This window comes from Microtus oregoni, unplaced genomic scaffold, assembly GCF_018167655.1.
Source record: "Microtus oregoni isolate MIOR12 unplaced genomic scaffold, Mior012 000004F_ref0000308, whole genome shotgun sequence".
Taxonomy (NCBI): Eukaryota; Metazoa; Chordata; class Mammalia; order Rodentia; family Cricetidae; genus Microtus; species Microtus oregoni.
The window spans coordinates 63,908,994-63,928,136 of NW_024543063.1; the positions used below are offsets into that span (position 1 = coordinate 63,908,994).

General features: G+C 51.2%; 1 protein-coding gene across 2 annotated transcripts in view; it reads left to right on the forward strand.

Annotated features, from left to right (window-relative positions):
- Nucleotides 1-19,143, forward strand: part of Znf423 (zinc finger protein 423) — a 238,521-nt gene that overhangs the window by 103,261 nt on the left and 116,117 nt on the right. Inside the window, exons 1-2 of one of the 2 annotated variants that reach the window (XM_041650919.1) lie at nucleotides 14,490-14,534; nucleotides 14,692-17,906. In XM_041650919.1, coding sequence (XP_041506853.1) covers nucleotides 14,766-17,906 — 3,141 coding nt within the window. In that variant the 5' untranslated portion in view covers nucleotides 14,490-14,534; nucleotides 14,692-14,765. Of the gene's footprint in view, nucleotides 1-14,489; nucleotides 14,535-14,691; nucleotides 17,907-19,143 lie in introns of those variants that run through there. The other variant, XM_041650920.1, reaches the window with a different exon arrangement.

The following is a 19,143-nucleotide window of genomic DNA, read 5'->3' on the forward strand; positions in this document are numbered from 1 at the left end:
CCTCAGGTACTTTCCCTGAGCTCAGAGAACCCCTCAATGGTCTCTTGTGGAGGACTGCTGGAATGGAGCCCTGCGGCTGCCGCAGACCGGCAGCGTAGTTCTCCCCCACCCCTTCACGGTACCCAGACCCTTAATGAGCACCTCTTTACACCTGTGCTCCCTGGAGGGGCCCAGCTGAGCTGGCCACACACTCTGGTATCACTTCCATTCTCCCTTAGGGCTCAGGATTCAGACTTCCTCATGTCTCCCCAGCGATGTTGATGATGACAGAGGGGTGGGGACAGGACTGGACTGCACCTGGGTTGGGGAAAGACTGTGGCTTGACACCGGTGTTATTGGTCCCATTGAGTCTGGAAACCCCCAGCCACAGGCACTGCAGGGCGAAATGGGCCTGGGGACCTGACTGTCCTCTCCTCCAGAGGAGGGCTGTGTAGTTTGCCGAGAAGGAGTTGTATTCTATACAGGTGCAAGCTGGGAGTCCCAGCCTTTGATTTACCAGGGGCCTATAGTGCTTGAGCTTGAGAGGTAGAGGCAGGGGTATCAGAAGTTCAAGATCTGGCCAAGCATAGTGACACATCTCTAATCCCAGTACTCAGGAGGCCGAGGCAGATGGATCTCTTTGATTTCAAGGACAGATTTGTCTACATATCGAATTCCAGGTCAGCTAGGGTTATATAGTGAGGTCCTGTATAAAAAATAAAACACAACCCCAAAACAGCCCAAGTAAATAGAATGCCTTTGATTCTAGTCCCTGTTGGCGGGCGGGGGGGGGGGGGGGCTTGCCTTGAATGATAATGAACATAGAGCTGGGGTCACCTTCACCCCAGTATGCTGCTGTGGCTTCAGGTTTATAGGTTCTGTGCTGGAAATGTAAGGTGGACTTGGGGCGGGGGTGGGGGTGGGGGATGAAGAGTGCATCGTTGGCCCTAGAGCGCCCTTGAGACAGACTTCCGCTTGCTGATTCTGGAACTGTCCAGCTGCCACAGTTCCTTCTGAGAGAGCAGATCTTTCTGTGGTCCAGTGTGTGCCTTTTGGGTCATCCTTGCTTCTCTATACAGACTGGGGACATGGTGATTTCTTCTAAGACTGGAGGGAAGTGCTGGCTGCGGGAGGGACATGGTTGAGGGCTTGTGTGTCCCCTTCCTGGGTGTACTGGAGGTCCTCAGTGGTGCTACTTCCGCTGTCCGCAGTGATTTACACATTGATCCCTTGGGCCACAGGATCTGTGCTGACAATAGCCCCTTCTAGTGAGATCTCTTCCAAGTGGGTTCTACTCACAGGCTGGTGATTCCTTATCAGTTGGTGGGAATTGGGGGCACTTGGAGCCCACTCATGACTAGTTTGTTATTCTGATGTCACGGTGGCTCCCTGGGTACTGTGAATTGTACTTTTGGACTTCTCTGCTTAATATTCATAGTGTTGACCCTGACCTTGCTTGTATCCTCCAGACTTCCTTCTGGGGCTGATCACCTGACAGCTTGCTACTTTGGGGCACTGTGTGCTCACCTGGCTTTACTTCCCTTTCTCCTGAGGCCGTCTTCACTGTCTGGTCCCATCCTCACCTCTTCTGGGAGTTTTGTGGCCTTTGTACCCTAGTATCGCTGCTGTGGCTCAAATGTCACTTGCCCTTTGGGCCTCCCACTCTTCTCACTTAGACATTTCATTCTGCAATTGGAGCCCAGGATCATTTGCTCTAAAATGATGGAGAACTCAAAAGTAAACGAAAATCTTCTAGGCATAGTGGGCACCCATCTTTCCTCCCAGCCCTTAGGAGGCAGAGGCAGGTGGATCTCAGTTTGAGGCCAGCCTGATCTCCACAGTGAGTTCCAGGACAACCAGACTGCATAGTGAGACCCTTCCTTGAAACAAAGTAAATGATACACAAAATCAAAGAGATCTTTTGATAGCATTCAGGAGCCTTCGAGAATGCCCAGTCTGGGTATAGAGTGCGAATAGAGCATTATTGCCTTTGGCCCTTCCCCAGGGTTGCAAAGGGTAGTCACTATTTCAGCATTTACGTCATCAACAGCATCTCTACACCCTCCTCCAGTCAGCATGGTTCTACCAAGTCAGGTACCCCATGTTTTGGAGAAAGTCGGTGGCGAACCTACCTGGTCTTCAGATCCCAATTCAAGAACTTCCTGCCTCTCAAAATGCCTTTCTGTGCTTGTCTGATTCTATCTATGTTTGGTGCTGTATGGTAACACGGACTTCCCTAGGGAAAGCCCAGGGGCATTGAAGCACTGTTCTCTGAAGACTCAAGTGAATGGGAAGTGAGGGACTGTGGCCTCATAGTTTCGCACAGGGGCTCTTTGGGATGCTGTGGGGGTGGCAGAGCTGGGCCATGAGCAGCAGGGTGGGCTACATGGCCAGTAGAGGGCGCCCTTGGTGGGTACCATAGCTGGACACAGAAGCTGTGCAATTCAAGCAATCCAGTCTGAGTTAAGGCTTTCTTCATAAACTGAAGATCATTCCAGTCAAGTGCCTCCCTGAGTCCCAAATTTCTAAGCTGTAAACTAGGGCCATACTGAAAGTGGTCATTGCCCAGGATGGTGGTGAGAGTCACCATGTAAAACTTAGGAAGAGCGTGGCAATATGCTGGCCACGGGGAGGGATCAGTGTCACCATGTCCCAAACCCTAAAGGGTGCAAGGGGCACAGGGACTCAAACATTCATATACAGACAAGCAGTTTATTGAGGCTAAGGAGGGACACCAATAGATGGCAGGTGCCATTGGGGAGGGCTTCCTGGTGGCAGTGTCTCCAAGGACAGCTTGTGTTAGTCAACCTGGAGCAAGGTGGTGTGCCAGGGAGCAGCAGAGGGCTCCAGAGGTTCAGCTACCTCCTTCTTGACAGAGGAGAAAGGCCATCTGCTCCCTCCATGGCCTCAGGGGTGTAGCTCTTCTTGCTGCATGTTCGTCCCAGGAGCTGGTGCAGGGCATACCCACACCCTCCCACGGCCTCTGTGGGCTTCCGGACAGCGAGCAATTCTGACTTCTGATGCTCAGACTCATTCAAGGGTAGAAATGCTATCCAAACATTCCTAATCTCAACCGAAGGTTTGTTTTCTCATGGAAAGCTTCACGTATATTTAATCGTTTTAAATTGTTCCGAGTACCAATTAGACTTTTAATTTTGCTGTTCCCTCCAGCGACTGGATAATGTATATGGTTGATGTTTAATCAGAGTTGAATTTTCCTCCCTTCCTTTCCTCTCTCCCTCCCTCCTCCTTTCCTCTCTCTCTTTCTTTCTCTCTCTCTCTTTCTTTCTTTCTTTCTTTCTGTCTTTCTTTCTGTCTATCTTTCCTTCTTCTTTCCTTCTTTCTTTCTAGAGAAGTGATGGGGATAAGACCATTTCCTTCGGGGGTGGGGCAGTGCCAGGTGGCTCTGGATTTGAGGTTATCTGGGGTGGGGTTATGGGAGCTGCCTCCAGGGTGTCAGTCTAAGTCCCCTCCTGCCTGCCTGCTTTGCTAATAGCTTCTCTGTCTAGAGAACCCGATGCCGCGTTAAATATATGGATTATCCAAAAATTTCTGCAGCAATAGGGTGAGTTATTATTGATTCACAGAGCACGACAAAACATCGCTGCATGAATTAGCAAACAGCTGTTTCTAATTTGAGTTTAGAACGGTACACAGAGGAACTTGTTTCTCTGTTCGCTCCTTTCATTTATAATGAATTTTAATCACCGCTACAGGTGAGAAAAATGTAGAAACAAGCTTGTATCTTGTGGAAGAAACAAAGGAGAGACAGATGCTAACAGATTTCCAGTCTGTGATAAAAGGGATGTTTTGGTACACTTTACATGTAATTAGAGTGCAGCTGTCTACAGTCCCAGGTCCATGAACGTGGCCGAATGTGGGCTCTGCTGATCTCCAAAGGGAGTGAAGAAAAACAGTGATTCAAGCCGAAAGCATGCTGTTTTTTTCTCTAGTCAGCAGGGTGCCCTGTGCACCAGCCTTCGGCAGCTTCTTGAAGCTCTCGGAGATGACTTAACAGGGTGCTGGCTCCTGGTGAAAGCAAGCAGAACAGTGTGGGTTTGCAGGAACCTTCTTGATTTCCAGTGCCCAGTGTTTGGGGAATTCTGGCAGGGGCAGGTTGGGGAGCAGCCTCCTTGCTGGCAGGATTGGTTCAGATACTCCTCTTTAGCAAGCTTGAGCGCAGCCAGCTCTCAGTGAGTTGATGAGTGCTGTTTTTTTTTTTTTTCCCCTGTAGTCTGTTTAATTTCTGTGATAAAATTTGAATGGGATTGCATTCACAATATCAGTGCTAAGTAAATTTGTCCAAGGAATGATGCAGTCAGCCGGCTGTGTGTTCTGCCAGGTCGGAGGTTTCAAGGGGAAAGATGACCTGCACTGTGAGTCTGGAGGCCTTGGGAAAGGCAGCCCCAGTGGTGCCGTGCAGGGTAGTGTGGATGGGCTGCTGAGGCCTTGACTTTGCCATCTGTCATGAGTGTGTTGGTCTGGATGGCCTCAAAGGTGCCTTTCAGATGGTGTCCTGGGGTTGGAAGTCGGGGCTACATCTGGCCTCGATACAGGTCATTTCTTTTGCCTTAAAAACCAGCATCTGCAGGGTAACTTGTGGTCCTCAGCTCAGTTCCTCTTTGCTAGCCACTAAGGCTCAGGGAGATACTATCCCCGTCTCTTGGCCATCGAAACTGCCAAAGCTGTCTTATTACTCTGTGACCACCTTGGTGACCTGTGAGCCAGCAACAACGGCTCTTCACTCCTTGCAGAACACTGATCATGGGTAGCGTTTCACGGACACTCGCTTAATTTCATCTGTAGAATAACAGTAGTCGAGATTGTCAGTGCCCCCATTGTACAAAGGAGGAAACGTGAGTTTTATCTGTAAAACTAAGGCAGGATAATGAACTTATGTGATGTCTTATGAATGGGTTGTAATGGGGACAGGAGTGGGGCAAGCTCAGTTGCTGACTGATCAGCTGCTGGGAATACAAATGTGTTCTGGGTCTAGGCCATAAGGACCAAAGAGGGAAATTTCTGGGTACGGGCACGTAGGGAAACAAGTGCCCTTGGTCAGAAGGGGAACTGTGGCTCAGCTGTCCCGTGGCTATGTGGCCTGTCCCTTTAGGACTTTCCCGCCTCCTCCAGGGATGACCAGGAGTGAAGGTAGACCTTTGAAAACCATGCAGAGGTAGTTTGTGAGTTCGTTGGTCTCCCCCAAATGCCTGATAACTGCACAGCGGCAGACTGCCTGGTTGTGGGGGAGGGCTATGGTGCCCTGAGGCCTCCCTGCTCAGCGTGTCCTTTCTCCTGCTTCAGCTGGTCAAAAGCAAATACCATAGGCTTTGTGGCACCTCTCTCGATTCCTTCATTCATGAGGTGACCTCCTTTGTATATGAAGGAGGACCTTTGCTAGACGGGGATCTGGGGCTTCTCCTGGGATGCTCACAGGTTGGCGGTCATTGAGTTCATTGCAGGTGGTGCCTGCAGAAGCAAATGCACCATCCGCGGATGCTGTTGCCCAGATGGTGTGAAGTGCTGTCACCCAACGCAGGCTCCAGGTTGGCAGTAGCTGCCTCACCTACTCAGGGTCCCCTTTCTTTATTTTATGCATATGATTATTTTGCCAATATTATATATGTACCCTATGTATATCCAAGGAGGCAGAAGAAGGTGTTGGATTCCCTGGAACTGGAGTTGCAGATGGTTATGAGCCACCAGGTAGGTACTGGAAACCAAACCCAGGTCCCCTCTGCCAGAGCAGGAAGTGCTGTTAACCACTGAGCTGTCTCTCTGCCCCCCTCCCTTCACTTTCTTCTGCCAGCCTTTGTTTGCAGGGGCCACTCTGGAAGGTGGTGATTCCTTTATTCCATCCTACAGAGGCTCAGAGAGGGGCAGTAGCTTGTCCAGTTCATACAGGTAATGAGCAGCAGCCCTTCCGAGTCTAGGGCAAACCTGTGTGTACATTTAGTCTGGAGCTCTGCCATCTCTCTACGGTTGTCTTAATTTCTTTACTTTCTTGAGACAACTCTCAGTGTGTAGGGCCAGACTAGCCTGGAACTTGCAATGGAGACCAGACTTGCTTTGAACTCAGAGACCCACCTGCCTCTGCTTCCTCAGTACTAGAATTAAACACATTTTGATTCTTTAATCCCGACTCTTTGGAAGGCTTATTAAGGTCCTCAATGGCAGCTCTTTGCTGTTTCATGCCGTTCTGGCAACCCCAGAGCTAGCAGGAAAAGGGAATGTCTGACAGTGGCCACCGTCCTGTTGGGGGACTGACGGGTCCCAGAGGTATGTGCCCAGGTGTGCCTGTGTGGTAAGGCAGAGGGGGGATTCCTGTCCTCTGTCTGCAAGAGTGCTTCCCCCAGCTTTCAAAGACCACTGACCCCTGCATACCTGTCTCTGCATGCAGACTCCCCCTGAGGCGAGCATGGTCCCTGTCTTTCCTTGCTGCGGTCTTATTGGGGACAATGACAACACCATATCCAGAAAAACCCTGAGCTCCTTGTGGAAGGGATGGGCAGGTTGGAACTGCAGCTATGTTTGGTGAAAACATAATTCTTATTCAGTATTTCAAGTGGGGCCAAGTTGGACATTGTAGCTTTGTGGGTTTCTCAGATGTCTCCTCTCTCCCGCCCCCAGCTACTCCAGTCCCTTTCCTTGGTGTGGCCTTTTGACTTTCTGGGAGCAGAGCCTTTGTCCTTTCAACACCCCAATTTGTCAACTTTGAAAAATGTAATCATGACCCCTGGCATGAAAAGGCTCTTTCCTGTATTTTCTTTTTTCTTCCTTTTAGAATAGTTTTTAAAACCATCTAAAAGTGGTCTTAAAATGTAAACAGATAATAATGAAATAAATAGAGGTTGGATCGATAGCATCATAGGAGTCCAAGGGTGTAGGTATATTCCTCACCCTGAGAAACATTGACTATGGGGCAGGTTCAACAAATGTCCTGAATAGGGAGGAAAAAACCGAACAAACTGGGGGTGGGGGGATCACAAAGCTGAGACACCTACTGCTGTGACCAGGCAGAATGCATCACCTAGCTCGGCTCTTAGAGCCCCAGAGGTTCTAACAGACATGTCTACTTGTGTCTTAAACAGCAAGAGAGGGAATCCTCGTGTATGGTTGGTTATATAGTGCCAGGTCTGAGCCCCACCCAGTGGTGACCTCATCACTGATGGCTCATGGCTCCACCCTCTGGGTTTGAGGTCGTCCCCCCCCCATCTGAGCCATCCTTTCCATCTGCAAACCGTAGCACACTTTTGCAGGGTAGCACACCTTTGCAGCTGAACGGTTCTACTCTCCACTCCTGCGTGTAGGGCTTGGAGCGTGGGCTGGACGGCTTTCATCTTGTACTTTTTCTCACTCCCTGTTGGGCTAACCCGGCAGTGTTTCTGCTGGTATAAAAATTTTAAGACCCTTGTGGCTCTCCTGTGTGTTTCACGGGGAATTGCCCTTTAAGACAAGAGGCTTCTCCAGAGGCGATTTCTAGAGAATTTTGTCTCTGCTGTTGGGTTTTGTTGAGATGGCTCGAGGACAGTGCTCCTAAGTCTCCCAGACACTCTGTCTTGTTTGGGGAAGGTCTGCGAGGCACAGCCTTCGTCTCTTATAACGGCCTTCTGTGTGACTCACCCCTGACCTCTTGATTTTCCTGAGGTGGCAGCAGAATCCACGGCCACACCCACTTTGCTCCTCTGCAGTGTGCCTTCCTAAAAGTAAAGCAGTTCGAGAATTTCCCAAGGATGCCTCTTGGTTCCTTTTGCACATTTCTGCCTTTAGTCTATGTCTCCTTTCTTATTGTAAGCTGCAAGAAGAAGCCAGAAATACCTTCAACATTCTGCTAGAAAACCCAGCAAATACCTGCGTTTTTCCATTGTAGGCTCTTCTTCTCGTGCAGCAGTGCGGGGAAGGGGGGTACGGGATGGGGACCACAACACTCTAGCCTTCTGAGAGCATAGTTCTTTTTGGTAAGCCTTATCCATACAAGTGTCCCAGCCCCTGGCTCGTGCTGGATTAGGTTTCAATCCAAGGGGATTTTAGTTTTCAGGAAAACACTGCTCTCCTTCCAAGTCTGCATCAACAGTCACCTATACCTGTATTTCAGTTAACCTGCAAAAGGCTGCCCACCCCTTTACAAAGAATACATTCCTCTTGAGGGTTTTTTTTTTTCCAGCTCCTGAGTCACCCCACTCCTGTCACCTACGGGCTATACTGTTTCTTATTGCCACTGTAACAAATCCTATGTACATTGTAGCTTAAAACAACACAAAGTCCGGGACTAGAGAGGTCGCTCAGCAGTTAAGAGAACTCAAGTGTCTTTTAAGAGGTTCAATTCCCAGCACCCACATGGTGGCTCATAATCATCTATATCTCAAATTCCAAGTGGTGCAATTGCATATATTCAGGTAAAGCGCTCATATACATAAAAAAAGAAAAAGGAAAAAAAAACCAGCAACACAAAGTCACCGTATGGTTCTGGTGGTCAGAAGTCTGATAGACACATAGGTGAAAGGTCAAGGTGGTGGCAGAGGACTTTTGCCACTCATAGAGTCACCGCATTGGTCACTCGTGTGTCTTCAACCCCAGCAGCAATGGACTGGCTTGTTCTCCATCTCCCTTTTCTTGTTTAAAGACCCAGTGTCTCCAGAGGCCTCTCCCAGATAATCCAGAACCATCTCTGTACGTTAAGGTGCTAATCAGCACCCCAGGTCACGGTTACAGGCTCATATCCATTAGCTTTTGCTTAGCACCGCCTCTGACTTTGGTTCTGTGCAGGGTCTGTAGGCAACCTGCTTCCTTTGCTTTCTTCATGGTTGTTTGGCAGCAGACCCCATCCATTCTGCTCCCCTACCACCAGCTTTGCCCAGGATACGTCTGTGTGTTGGAGCATGGCTCCACTCCGCCTGAGATACTGTAGCTGGTTCCTTTAGATCTAACATGACCATTATCACCATGAAGTGGAACAAGAATGTCTCTAATGACATATAGGAGACCTTGACTTGAGTCATGGTGAAGAAGCAGAACTTTATAGAAGAAACTAGTTCCATGGGAATGGGCTGTTGACATTCCTTCTTGGAGTGGGGCATCAAGACACTTCTCCTTGATTCCAATCTCCATTCCTTCCTGCCCTAGCTGCACCTAATCTTAGAAACACTAAGTTAGAAAAGGTGAACCCTCAACAGCTGCCATCAGTCACATGTCCTCCTGAAAGTGACCCAGTGTGCTCCTTTGTATGCCAGCTCGGACTGGATGGAACCTTTCTTCGGTCTGGACATTTCTTTTGAATTTACCAGGAAAGCCACAAAACACCTAGGGTTGTGTACTGGAAGCTTCAGACTTCTTGGGGGAAACTTATTATTGCTGATTACTAAAAGTAGTTCCAGGAAAAAGCCTCAGGTGGCTCTGTCCACCCATGGTATAGGGCGTAGTTGGTTCAGGAGGGATTGGTGGCATCTCTAAGGCCAGCCATCATCAACTACACTCACCCCTGATGACCAGGGCCATAGACTCCCAGGCTCAAGTGCTCTTCCTTGAAGGGAAAGCAGGAACATGCCCAGATGCCCCACACTGCGTGTATCCTTTTGTGTCAGAAGGCCACTAATTTGAGTTCTGACTGACTCTGCGGGAAGTGGTGTGTGTGGGACTTACAGCATATGCATGCAGGTCTTGCATGCTCTGGAGACACAGAACTTTTCAGGTCCTTTTGTCTCTGCACCAACAGCAGGATTTGGGGGACGCTGTCCCAAAGCCTCATTGCTCAGAGGATCGATTGAGCCTTTCTTCAAGGAGGAACCTGGTGCCCTGAGACCATTCCATTCCCATCCAACTTTGCTCATGGCAGACATTACCAGTTGATTTCAACTTTTCTTCACATGGATGGAACTTCTTGGGCTGGCAATGTCCTGGAGACTCAGAACTTCCTAGGCTTCAGCCATGCTCGTCTTGTTACTGAAGCAGGGGTCTCTGCTAACGCTTTTTATGATTGTCTCTTCATCTCGGTGCTGGAAGGTCACTTTCTCCTCTGCCCATGCCTCCTATGGCTGGATGATCACTTTTAGCTAATTCCTGTGGATCTGAAGGTTAGGCCACCCTCCCTCCAGGATCCTGGCACCCTCAGTAGCTGCTCATTGATGTTCTTTGATAGGAACAGCTACGAACTGTGCCCCCTGCCTTCCTGGGTGGCTGTTCCATGATGCCTGCCAGTTTCCGGTGCATCCATTGCAGCCGTACCTTGCTGTACTTGCTGTGGTCACATGTGCCCCTAGCCCCCTGGCAGTCTCTGAGTTTGATCCCACAAGCCTGGAATGCACTTGCTTATGCTGCAGATATATTTAAAAGCCTAGTTAATCGTCTTTTTACTTAATTGATTTTTTTTATCAACATTTCCTCCTCTCTTATGCGTGTGTATGTGTATGTGTTTTCCTCCAGCAGACAGCAGAAGTCTTCTATAAACCATTTCCTTCCAGGCCTCTTTGCTGGATTAGCCATTTTCAAATGAATTTAATCTCCATTTTGAAAGTAATTTTTCTCCTCATTCTGTCCTTTGACCATGCTTGTTCGAGAGGAGGGAACTGCTGAGGGGCTGGCATTTGTCACTCTGTCTCCCATTTCAGCATTGTGGATGAAGCTACCAATTGAATAGGATTAAGTAGGTTTGTTTCCTGGCTCTACTGCCTGGCAGCTGGGTGGCACTGGGCAAAGCAGCCTCTGTGCGTCGTTTTCGCCTGTACATGGAAAGGAAGTAGTAATACGCCCAGCTCATTGAACTGTTGAGGATTGAATTAGTGCATGGAAAGTTAGAGAAGAATGCCTGGTTCTCAGAAAATCTTCCTTTGAAGGTGGAAAGCTGGCTGGACGGGGAGGCATTCCAGGAACCTACTTGTTGCTTAACCCTGACCGTTCACCTTGAAGGGAACCTTGAGATACCCTTGGCCCCATTTCCACTCTCCTCCCTTTCCTTTCTGTACTCCTGCCAGAGGCTGTGTGGTCATGCTAGTTCTGGGTAGTTGTGCTTGCTCAGGGGTGGGCACGCTTTTGCAGCATAAGTGCTAACAGTGTTTGAGGGGTGTGTGTTCCTGTGAGGAACAGGAGTGTCCCCTTCCTCTGCTGATGCCCGTGTAGGTCCAGCGGAGCCCTGGCTCCTGCTCCTCTCTCTAGTTTTCTTCTGGTGCCATTGGCTAGATGTCTTCAGGGCACTTGGAACAGGTGGGCGGAGAACCACCAGGGTCGAGTGATTTTTGAATAGCCGACTCTAAGCAGGGCAGCCAGTTTGGACTTCACATGTCAGCATGCCCCTTTCCTCTGATTGGACCCTTTCATTTTAAGGAGCCTTATTTTCATTTCAATTTGGATTATTATGATTTCAGCAGTGGTTTGGTTTGTTGATGGAGAATAATGCACTTCCTTTTCACTTTGAAACCTGTTTGCAGAAAATAAAGCCAAGCAGTTAGCCCCACAGTAAACTTTGGGTACCTTGCACAACCGGGCAGGTCTTGATTCCCTTCATGGCGGTGGCAGTTGAACGGCTCATGTTAGCCTAGGTTGGGATACTGTCCAATTGGGAGATGCAGGGCTCAACTCTGTGAAGCATCCAGCTTTGTGTGATGGGTAGGTTGCTCACCCCTCTGACTCTTAGCATCCCCACCTCAAACGGGGTGCTCCCGCAGACCACCAGCCACAGGAGCTGTGAAGGCTGAAAGATTCGTTGAGATAACAGACATGTATAGTGCTGGCATGCGGGACATGAACGATAAATGTAGCTGCTAAAAATAGCACTAGTGGTACTAATTAGAATTAATTATTATTATTGGCAAAATACTGCTTTTGTTTACCAGCTTTATAGAAGTCTAATTTGCATGCTGTAATGTTCACTTACTTTACTGTGCCGCTCAGCACCTCTGTAGGCAGTCCACAGAACTGTACGGGCCTTTGCAGCTATGGCTAAATCCACTTCCGTTTCCTCGGCAGACTTTGCTTGCCAGTTTGACATTGACTGTGGCGCCCACTTTCAGCCTCAGGCAGTCCTGAGTGGGCTCTGTCTGTGGACGAGCCTGTTTGCAACATGCATGCCAACGGAACTCGAGTGGGTTTCCTATTAATTTCCTCATTCACCCCCTCACAGTGGTTCTTTTTTTAGACGTATTTACTGAATCTCAGAGGTTGAGAGGCTCATCCATGGTGTGGATGAGTTGCTGGGGGAGCTTGGAAGCTCAGGGGTGTAGGTAGCTGCCCTTTGGTCATCAGTTAGGACGAAGGTTTTAGGAACCAAGGACTGTTAGAGACATGCTAGTTCAGGCTTGTCCCAAGGGCAGAGTGCCTTCCTGGTGTCACCTTCCTGCTTGTTCGTTTTCTCCACTCATCGGGTATCTAGGGGGCTTCTCTGAGCGTCGGTGGTCTCTCCCTGAGATGTATGCCCTGAACATTTCCTACCTTTTTCTTTCATTGCTTGTCAGGATTTTGTTTCTGGGATCCATCTCAGTTTCCCCGTCTGTACAGTGGGAGTGCCCTGGTTCCCACCTCCCCAGAGATGGTGAGAAAGTCCCTGGTAGAGGCTGGGCACACTGGAGAAGTTCTGTGGTAGTTTGGGTATTTCTGAGCTAAGATATCAAAATAACGTAAAGCTAGCTGAGCCTGGCCAATGGGCAGAGGCCAAGCAAGTCCCTGCTCCATCCATCTCTTCCCCTGGGTCCCTTTGTCTGTGCCCCTCAGAGCCCAGCTGGCAAAGGCTGGGAATTAATAGGCAAGGGATAAGGCACCTCCCGCTGCGCCTAATCTAGGAAGCTGGTAGCGGCTGCGTCCTTCCCGGCCAAAGGGCCTGTAACGTGAGGCCCCCAAGAGAGAAGGTGCCCTCACTCCAGGAGGGCGTTCCTAGGGGTGCTGGGCTTTAGAGGTGAGGAGGCTGCTGGGAGACACAGAACAGAGGCTGTGGAAAGCAGTCTCCATCAGGCGGAGCTGGACCCGCTGTGCCAGCCAGGGGTAACTCTTTATGCTTTGGAAGCTGAGGGTGAGGGGGTGGGCGCTGGGGCTGTGATGGGAGCCTGGGGCCTGCCCAGTGCTAGTTACGAGGAGCTGTCCTGCCAGCTCTTGGGTTGTTTTTTTTTTTTTGTATTTTTAATTTTTTTTTTTTTGGAATAAGCTCTTGTGTACAGCAGAAACAGCAGTGTGACTACAGAGAGCCTTGGACAGGAGCCCTGGGTTTGTGATGGTATAGTTGTGTGTCTAAGATGTGTGTTTAAGTATCAGTGTGTATGGCATCCATAATGTGGTTGTTGTGACGCTGGTGTGCAGGCTGTATACACACATACAACACTAAAGCAAGGGCGAGTGTACCTGTCCCTGTGAATTAGTGTGGGAGTGCACGTGTCTGTGATTGTGTGAACATATATATAGGTGTGTGTTTGGGGAGCTGTGTGTAAGGTGTGGTGAGCACATGTTCTTAGGTATGTGAGTGGGGTTGGGGGCATTGCGCACACACATGGTTGCCTGTGTTGGGTGTGAGGCTCTCCACCCTCTTCTCATCCTGTGGGTCAGGGGCAACTTCTGTGAGGTTTTTCTGAGGATTGAGCTGGCCGGCTGGAGGCTGACAGTGTGGCCAGGGGCCCTGGTCTCGTTCCTCGGGGTCACGAGACAAGGTCAGTGCAGCAGAATCTGGGCTTTTGTTTGTCTCTCCCCTGCCCGCAGCGGCCTGTGGTCTGTTTCATTCATTATTAAGTTTTCAATCCACTCTACGAGAAACTTGAGCCTCCAAACGCCTTCCTGCTCGTGCTGGCTCTGTCCAACCCCCGCTGTGCTTTCTGAACTTCGCTGGCTTTATTTGCTGCGTCCTGTGTGCCTTTGTTTTCCCAGAAATGGGCAGCCCTGAGGTTTGTTTAGCTTCCATCAGAGGTTGGATGGGCCAGAGAAGTCCCTCTTGTCTCTGGCGAGCACAGAGTCCCTTAGATGAGTGAAGGGTTGCTAGCCCTGGGCTCTGGCCTTTGGTGGCCTGGTCCATCCTTATGACTATCACCTGGCCTCCTGGGTGAGTAGGATAAAGCTGGGGTTGGAAACAAAGAAGACAACTCCTTGGGGACACTGACTGGGTACCTTAGGTCTTCCTTTCTGCCCTCAGCTTGCTTCATTTGCATCCTGGAGTCTGATGTTGGGGGCCCTGCACCCCTTGTTTCCAACTTATTCACTCCCCATCCATGGATATGATGGTACTCTTAAAATCAAGGGAGTTTTCTGTCCTTGCTAAAATTGATGCCCAAAGGATCAGATGGATTCCTCTTAAAACTGGGGGCCTGGAGGCTAGGGGCTGAGGGCTGATGGAAGTTGACTCCCAGATGTGGTTGGAATTAGGAGACTTGGATTCCTTTTGGCCTATGGGACTGATGGTCTGTGAGGTCATTTCCGGTGACTTTGTCCAGGCTGCCGCCCGCCCCCCCCACCAGGGAAGTGGCTGCTGGCTCTTCCTCTCATGGGGGTGTACTGCATCCAGCCAGGTTTAGACAGGTGTCATCGCTGAAAAGACACTTCCTTTCAGTACCCTGCCACCTCTCCGCCGTGTCTTGTGGATGGGAAGGCCTGTATGTCCACTTACTTCCGGCCCCATCATCCGCCCGCCCCTGCAGCAGCTGGCCAGCTGCACAGCCTCTGCCGAGAGCTGTCGAGAAGCTGGCTCTGTCCTTGCTTCCCAGTGGGCCTGGGAATTGCCTCTAATCTCTCTTCTGCCTTCCCCTGCAGATGGTGATGACGACCCACAGCTCTCCTGGGTGGCTTCATCTCCCTCCAGCAAGGATGTTGCGTCACCTACGCAGATGATCGGAGATGGTTGTGACCTCGGCCTCGGTGAAGAGGAAGGAGGTACCGGCCTGCCGTACCCTTGCCAGTTCTGCGACAAGTCCTTCATCCGCCTGAGCTACTTGAAGAGGCACGAGCAGATCCACAGCGACAAGCTTCCGTTCAAGTGCACCTACTGCAGCCGCCTCTTCAAGCACAAGAGGAGCCGAGACCGGCACATCAAGCTGCACACAGGCGACAAGAAGTACCACTGTCACGAGTGCGAGGCGGCTTTCTCCCGCAGCGACCACCTCAAGATCCACCTGAAGACCCACAGCTCGAGCAAGCCGTTCAAGTGCAGCGTGTGCAAGCGCGGCTTCTCCTCCACCAGCTCTCTGCAGAGCCACATGCAAGCCCACAAGAAGAACAAGGAACACCTGGCTAAGTCGGAGAAGGAGGCCAAGAAGGACGACTTCATGTGTGACTATTGTGAGGACACCTTTAGCCAGACGGAGGAGCTGGAGAAGCACGTGCTCACCCTGCACCCACAGCTCTCCGAGAAGGCGGACCTGCAGTGCATTCACTGCCCTGAGGTCTTTGTTGACGAGAGCACGCTGCTTGCCCACATCCACCAAGCCCACGCCAACCAGAAACATAAGTGCCCCATGTGCCCCGAGCAGTTCTCCTCGGTGGAGGGTGTGTACTGCCACCTGGACAGCCATCGGCAACCCGACTCCAGCAATCACAGTGTCAGCCCTGACCCTGTGCTGGGCAGCGTGGCTTCTATGAGCAGCGCTACGCCTGACTCCAGCGCCTCAGTGGAGCGTGGATCCACGCCAGACTCCACTTTGAAGCCACTGAGGGGGCAGAAGAAGATGCGGGATGATGGGCAGAGCTGGTCCAAGGTGGTCTACAGCTGCCCCTATTGTTCTAAGCGGGACTTTACCAGCCTGGCTGTGCTAGAGATTCATCTGAAGACCATCCACGCGGATAAACCTCAGCAGAGCCACACGTGTCAGATCTGCCTAGACTCCATGCCCACCCTTTACAACCTCAACGAGCATGTGCGCAAGCTACACAAGAGCCACGCCTACCCTGTCATGCAGTTTGGCAACATTTCAGCCTTCCACTGCAACTACTGCCCTGAGATCTTCGCCGATATCAACAGCCTGCAGGAGCACATCCGAGTCTCCCACTGTGGCCCCAATGCCAACCCTCCTGATGGTAATAACGCTTTCTTCTGCAACCAGTGCTCCATGGGCTTCCTCACTGAGTCCTCCCTTACTGAACACATCCAGCAGGCACATTGCAGCGTGGGGAGCACCAAGCTGGAGTCTCCTGTCGTGCAGCCCACACAGTCCTTCATGGAGGTCTACTCCTGCCCTTACTGTACCAACTCTCCTATCTTTGGCTCCATCCTGAAGCTCACTAAGCACATCAAAGAGAACCACAAGAACATTCCTCTGGCACACAGCAAGAAGTCCAAGGCAGAGCAGAGCCCCGTCTCCTCTGACGTTGAGGTGTCTTCCCCTAAACGGCAGCGTCTCTCTGGGAGCGCCAATTCCATCTCGAATGGCGAGTATCCCTGCAATCAGTGCGACCTCAAGTTCTCCAACTTCGAGAGCTTTCAGACCCACCTGAAGCTGCACCTGGAACTGCTGCTTCGGAAGCAGGCCTGCCCCCAGTGCAAAGAAGACTTTGACTCCCAGGAGTCCCTCCTGCAGCATCTGACGGTGCACTACATGACCACGTCCACCCACTATGTCTGCGAGAGCTGCGACAAGCAGTTCTCCTCCGTGGACGACTTGCAGAAGCACCTACTGGACATGCACACCTTCGTGCTCTACCACTGCACCCTGTGCCAGGAGGTCTTCGACTCCAAGGTGTCCATTCAGGTGCACCTGGCTGTGAAACACAGCAACGAAAAGAAGATGTACCGCTGCACGGCCTGCAACTGGGACTTCCGCAAGGAGGCTGACCTGCAGGTGCATGTGAAGCACAGTCACCTCGGCAACCCGGCCAAGGCTCACAAGTGCATCTTCTGCGGTGAGACCTTCAGCACCGAGGTGGAGCTCCAGTGCCACATCACCACGCACAGCAAGAAGTACAACTGCAGGTTCTGCAGCAAGGCCTTCCACGCCGTCATCCTGCTGGAGAAGCACCTGCGGGAGAAGCACTGTGTGTTCGATGCAGCTGCAGAGAACGGCACGACCAACGGGGTGCCCCCCACTTCCACCAAGAAGGCAGAGCCTGCTGACCTGCAGGGCATGCTGCTCAAGAACCCTGAGGCACCAAACAGCCATGAGGCGAGTGAGGACGATGTGGATGCGTCAGAGCCCATGTATGGCTGTGACATCTGCGGTGCAGCCTACACCATGGAGGTGCTACTGCAGAACCACCGGCTTCGGGATCACAACATCCGGCCCGGCGAGGATGACGGCTCACGGAAGAAGGCAGAATTCATCAAGGGCAGCCACAAATGCAATGTGTGCTCACGGACTTTCTTCTCGGAGAACGGGCTCCGGGAACACCTGCAGACGCACCGGGGCCCTGCCAAGCACTACATGTGTCCCATCTGTGGTGAGCGCTTCCCCTCGCTGCTGACGCTCACGGAGCACAAGGTGACCCACAGCAAGAGCCTGGACACGGGCACCTGTCGCATCTGCAAAATGCCCCTGCAGAGCGAGGAGGAGTTCATTGAGCACTGCCAGATGCACCCCGACTTGCGCAACTCCCTCACTGGCTTCCGCTGTGTGGTCTGTATGCAGACTGTCACCTCCACGTTGGAGCTCAAGATCCATGGCACCTTCCACATGCAGAAGCTGGCGGGCAGCTCGGCTGCCTCCTCCCCCAATGGCCAGGGCCTGCAGAAGCTCTACAAGTGTGCCCTGTGCCTCAAAGAGTTCCGTAGCAAGCAGGACCTGGTCAGGCTTGATGTCAATGGGCTTCCCTATGGCCTATGTGCCGGCTGCATGGCCCGTAGTGCCAATGGACAGGTGGGTGGCCTAGCCCCACCCGAACCTGCTGACCGGCCCTGTGCTGGTCTCCGCTGCCCTGAATGCAACGTGAAGTTTGAGAGTGCCGAGGACCTGGAGAGCCACATGCAGGTGGACCACCGTGATCTTACACCAGAGACCAGTGGGCCCCGGAAAGGGGCCCAGACGTCACCAGTGCCCCGGGTAAGTGCAGCCTGACAATCATTCCTTCGCCTAGCCTCCTTGGGGATCAATGGGTACTCAGAGAAATGACAGCTCTGCCTGTGTAGTTCATGGTGGTCTGTCTTATAGCAGCTCAGAGAGCAGCACTGCCCAAGTGAGTTAAGAGCATCTACTCTGTCCTGTGTCACCAACATTTCCTTCCAGCTGCGTGGTGCGCATTTTATTTATTTATTTATCTTTCCTCTCTGGGTTTGTCAAGAGCTCATGTATACAATGGGAGTAACGGTCATCCTGATACCCTAGATTTGTGAGGAGCCAGTGCCATGCAGCCAAAGTGCCCAGCAGAGTAAATGGTTAATCTGCAGTCCATGTTCCTTTTGTGATGACCAGCGGCTTCGCTGTTTGTCTGGAGTGAACTGACTACCTGGCTCACTGTGTCTTCTTGAGTGAGGCACTTCTTAGCTCTGGGCTCTCAATCTTAGATTCCTGTAGCGCAGATCCTAGTGATGACAGGTAAGTACCTGAGTAGAACCAGGCGTTGGTTGGGATTGTATATGCTTGCTACAACCTCTGCCGACAATATGTCATGGACAGCATCATGGTCGCTGGTGCAGTTACGGTATGGGAAAGAACCCTTGAGTATGGTATAGCAATTGTTTGATGATGTCATCAAATTTGTCTGGAGCTCCCCTTATGTTTTGTTGTTGTTTGTTTAATAATTTATTTAACTTTATTTTATGTGCATTGGATCCTCTGGAACTGGAATTACCGTTTTGAGCTGCCATGTGGGTGCTGGGAACTGAACCCGGGTCCTCTGGAAGAGGAGCCAGTGCTCTTAACTGCTGAGTGCCCCTTATGTTTGGAGGGGTCTGTGAGCCAGGAGTGGATCCCACCTTTGAGACTTACATAACCAGGAGAGCCATGGGCTCATAACATGTTGTTCTGATTGAGGCAGAGGATTATGGGTTGGCAGTGGGCCCACTAGGACCTTGGCGTTAGGTTGGTGAACACCTGAGGTGTTTGCAGCCTGCGTGGCCTTTGAGTGTCAGACAGCCTGGGCCCGAAATTCCCACCACATTTATGTTGTGTTTCCAGATGGAGGAGGCATCACGTAGGTCTCAAGAGTATCTCTCCCTCAAGGGTTGCTGCTGGTGCCACTGATAGGGAGGCAGACTGGGGAAGCCACCTGCCACGGATGCTTGCTGAAACGTGGGGGTGTTTGCTAAAGGTGTTTGGTCTCAGGATAGGAACACAGATT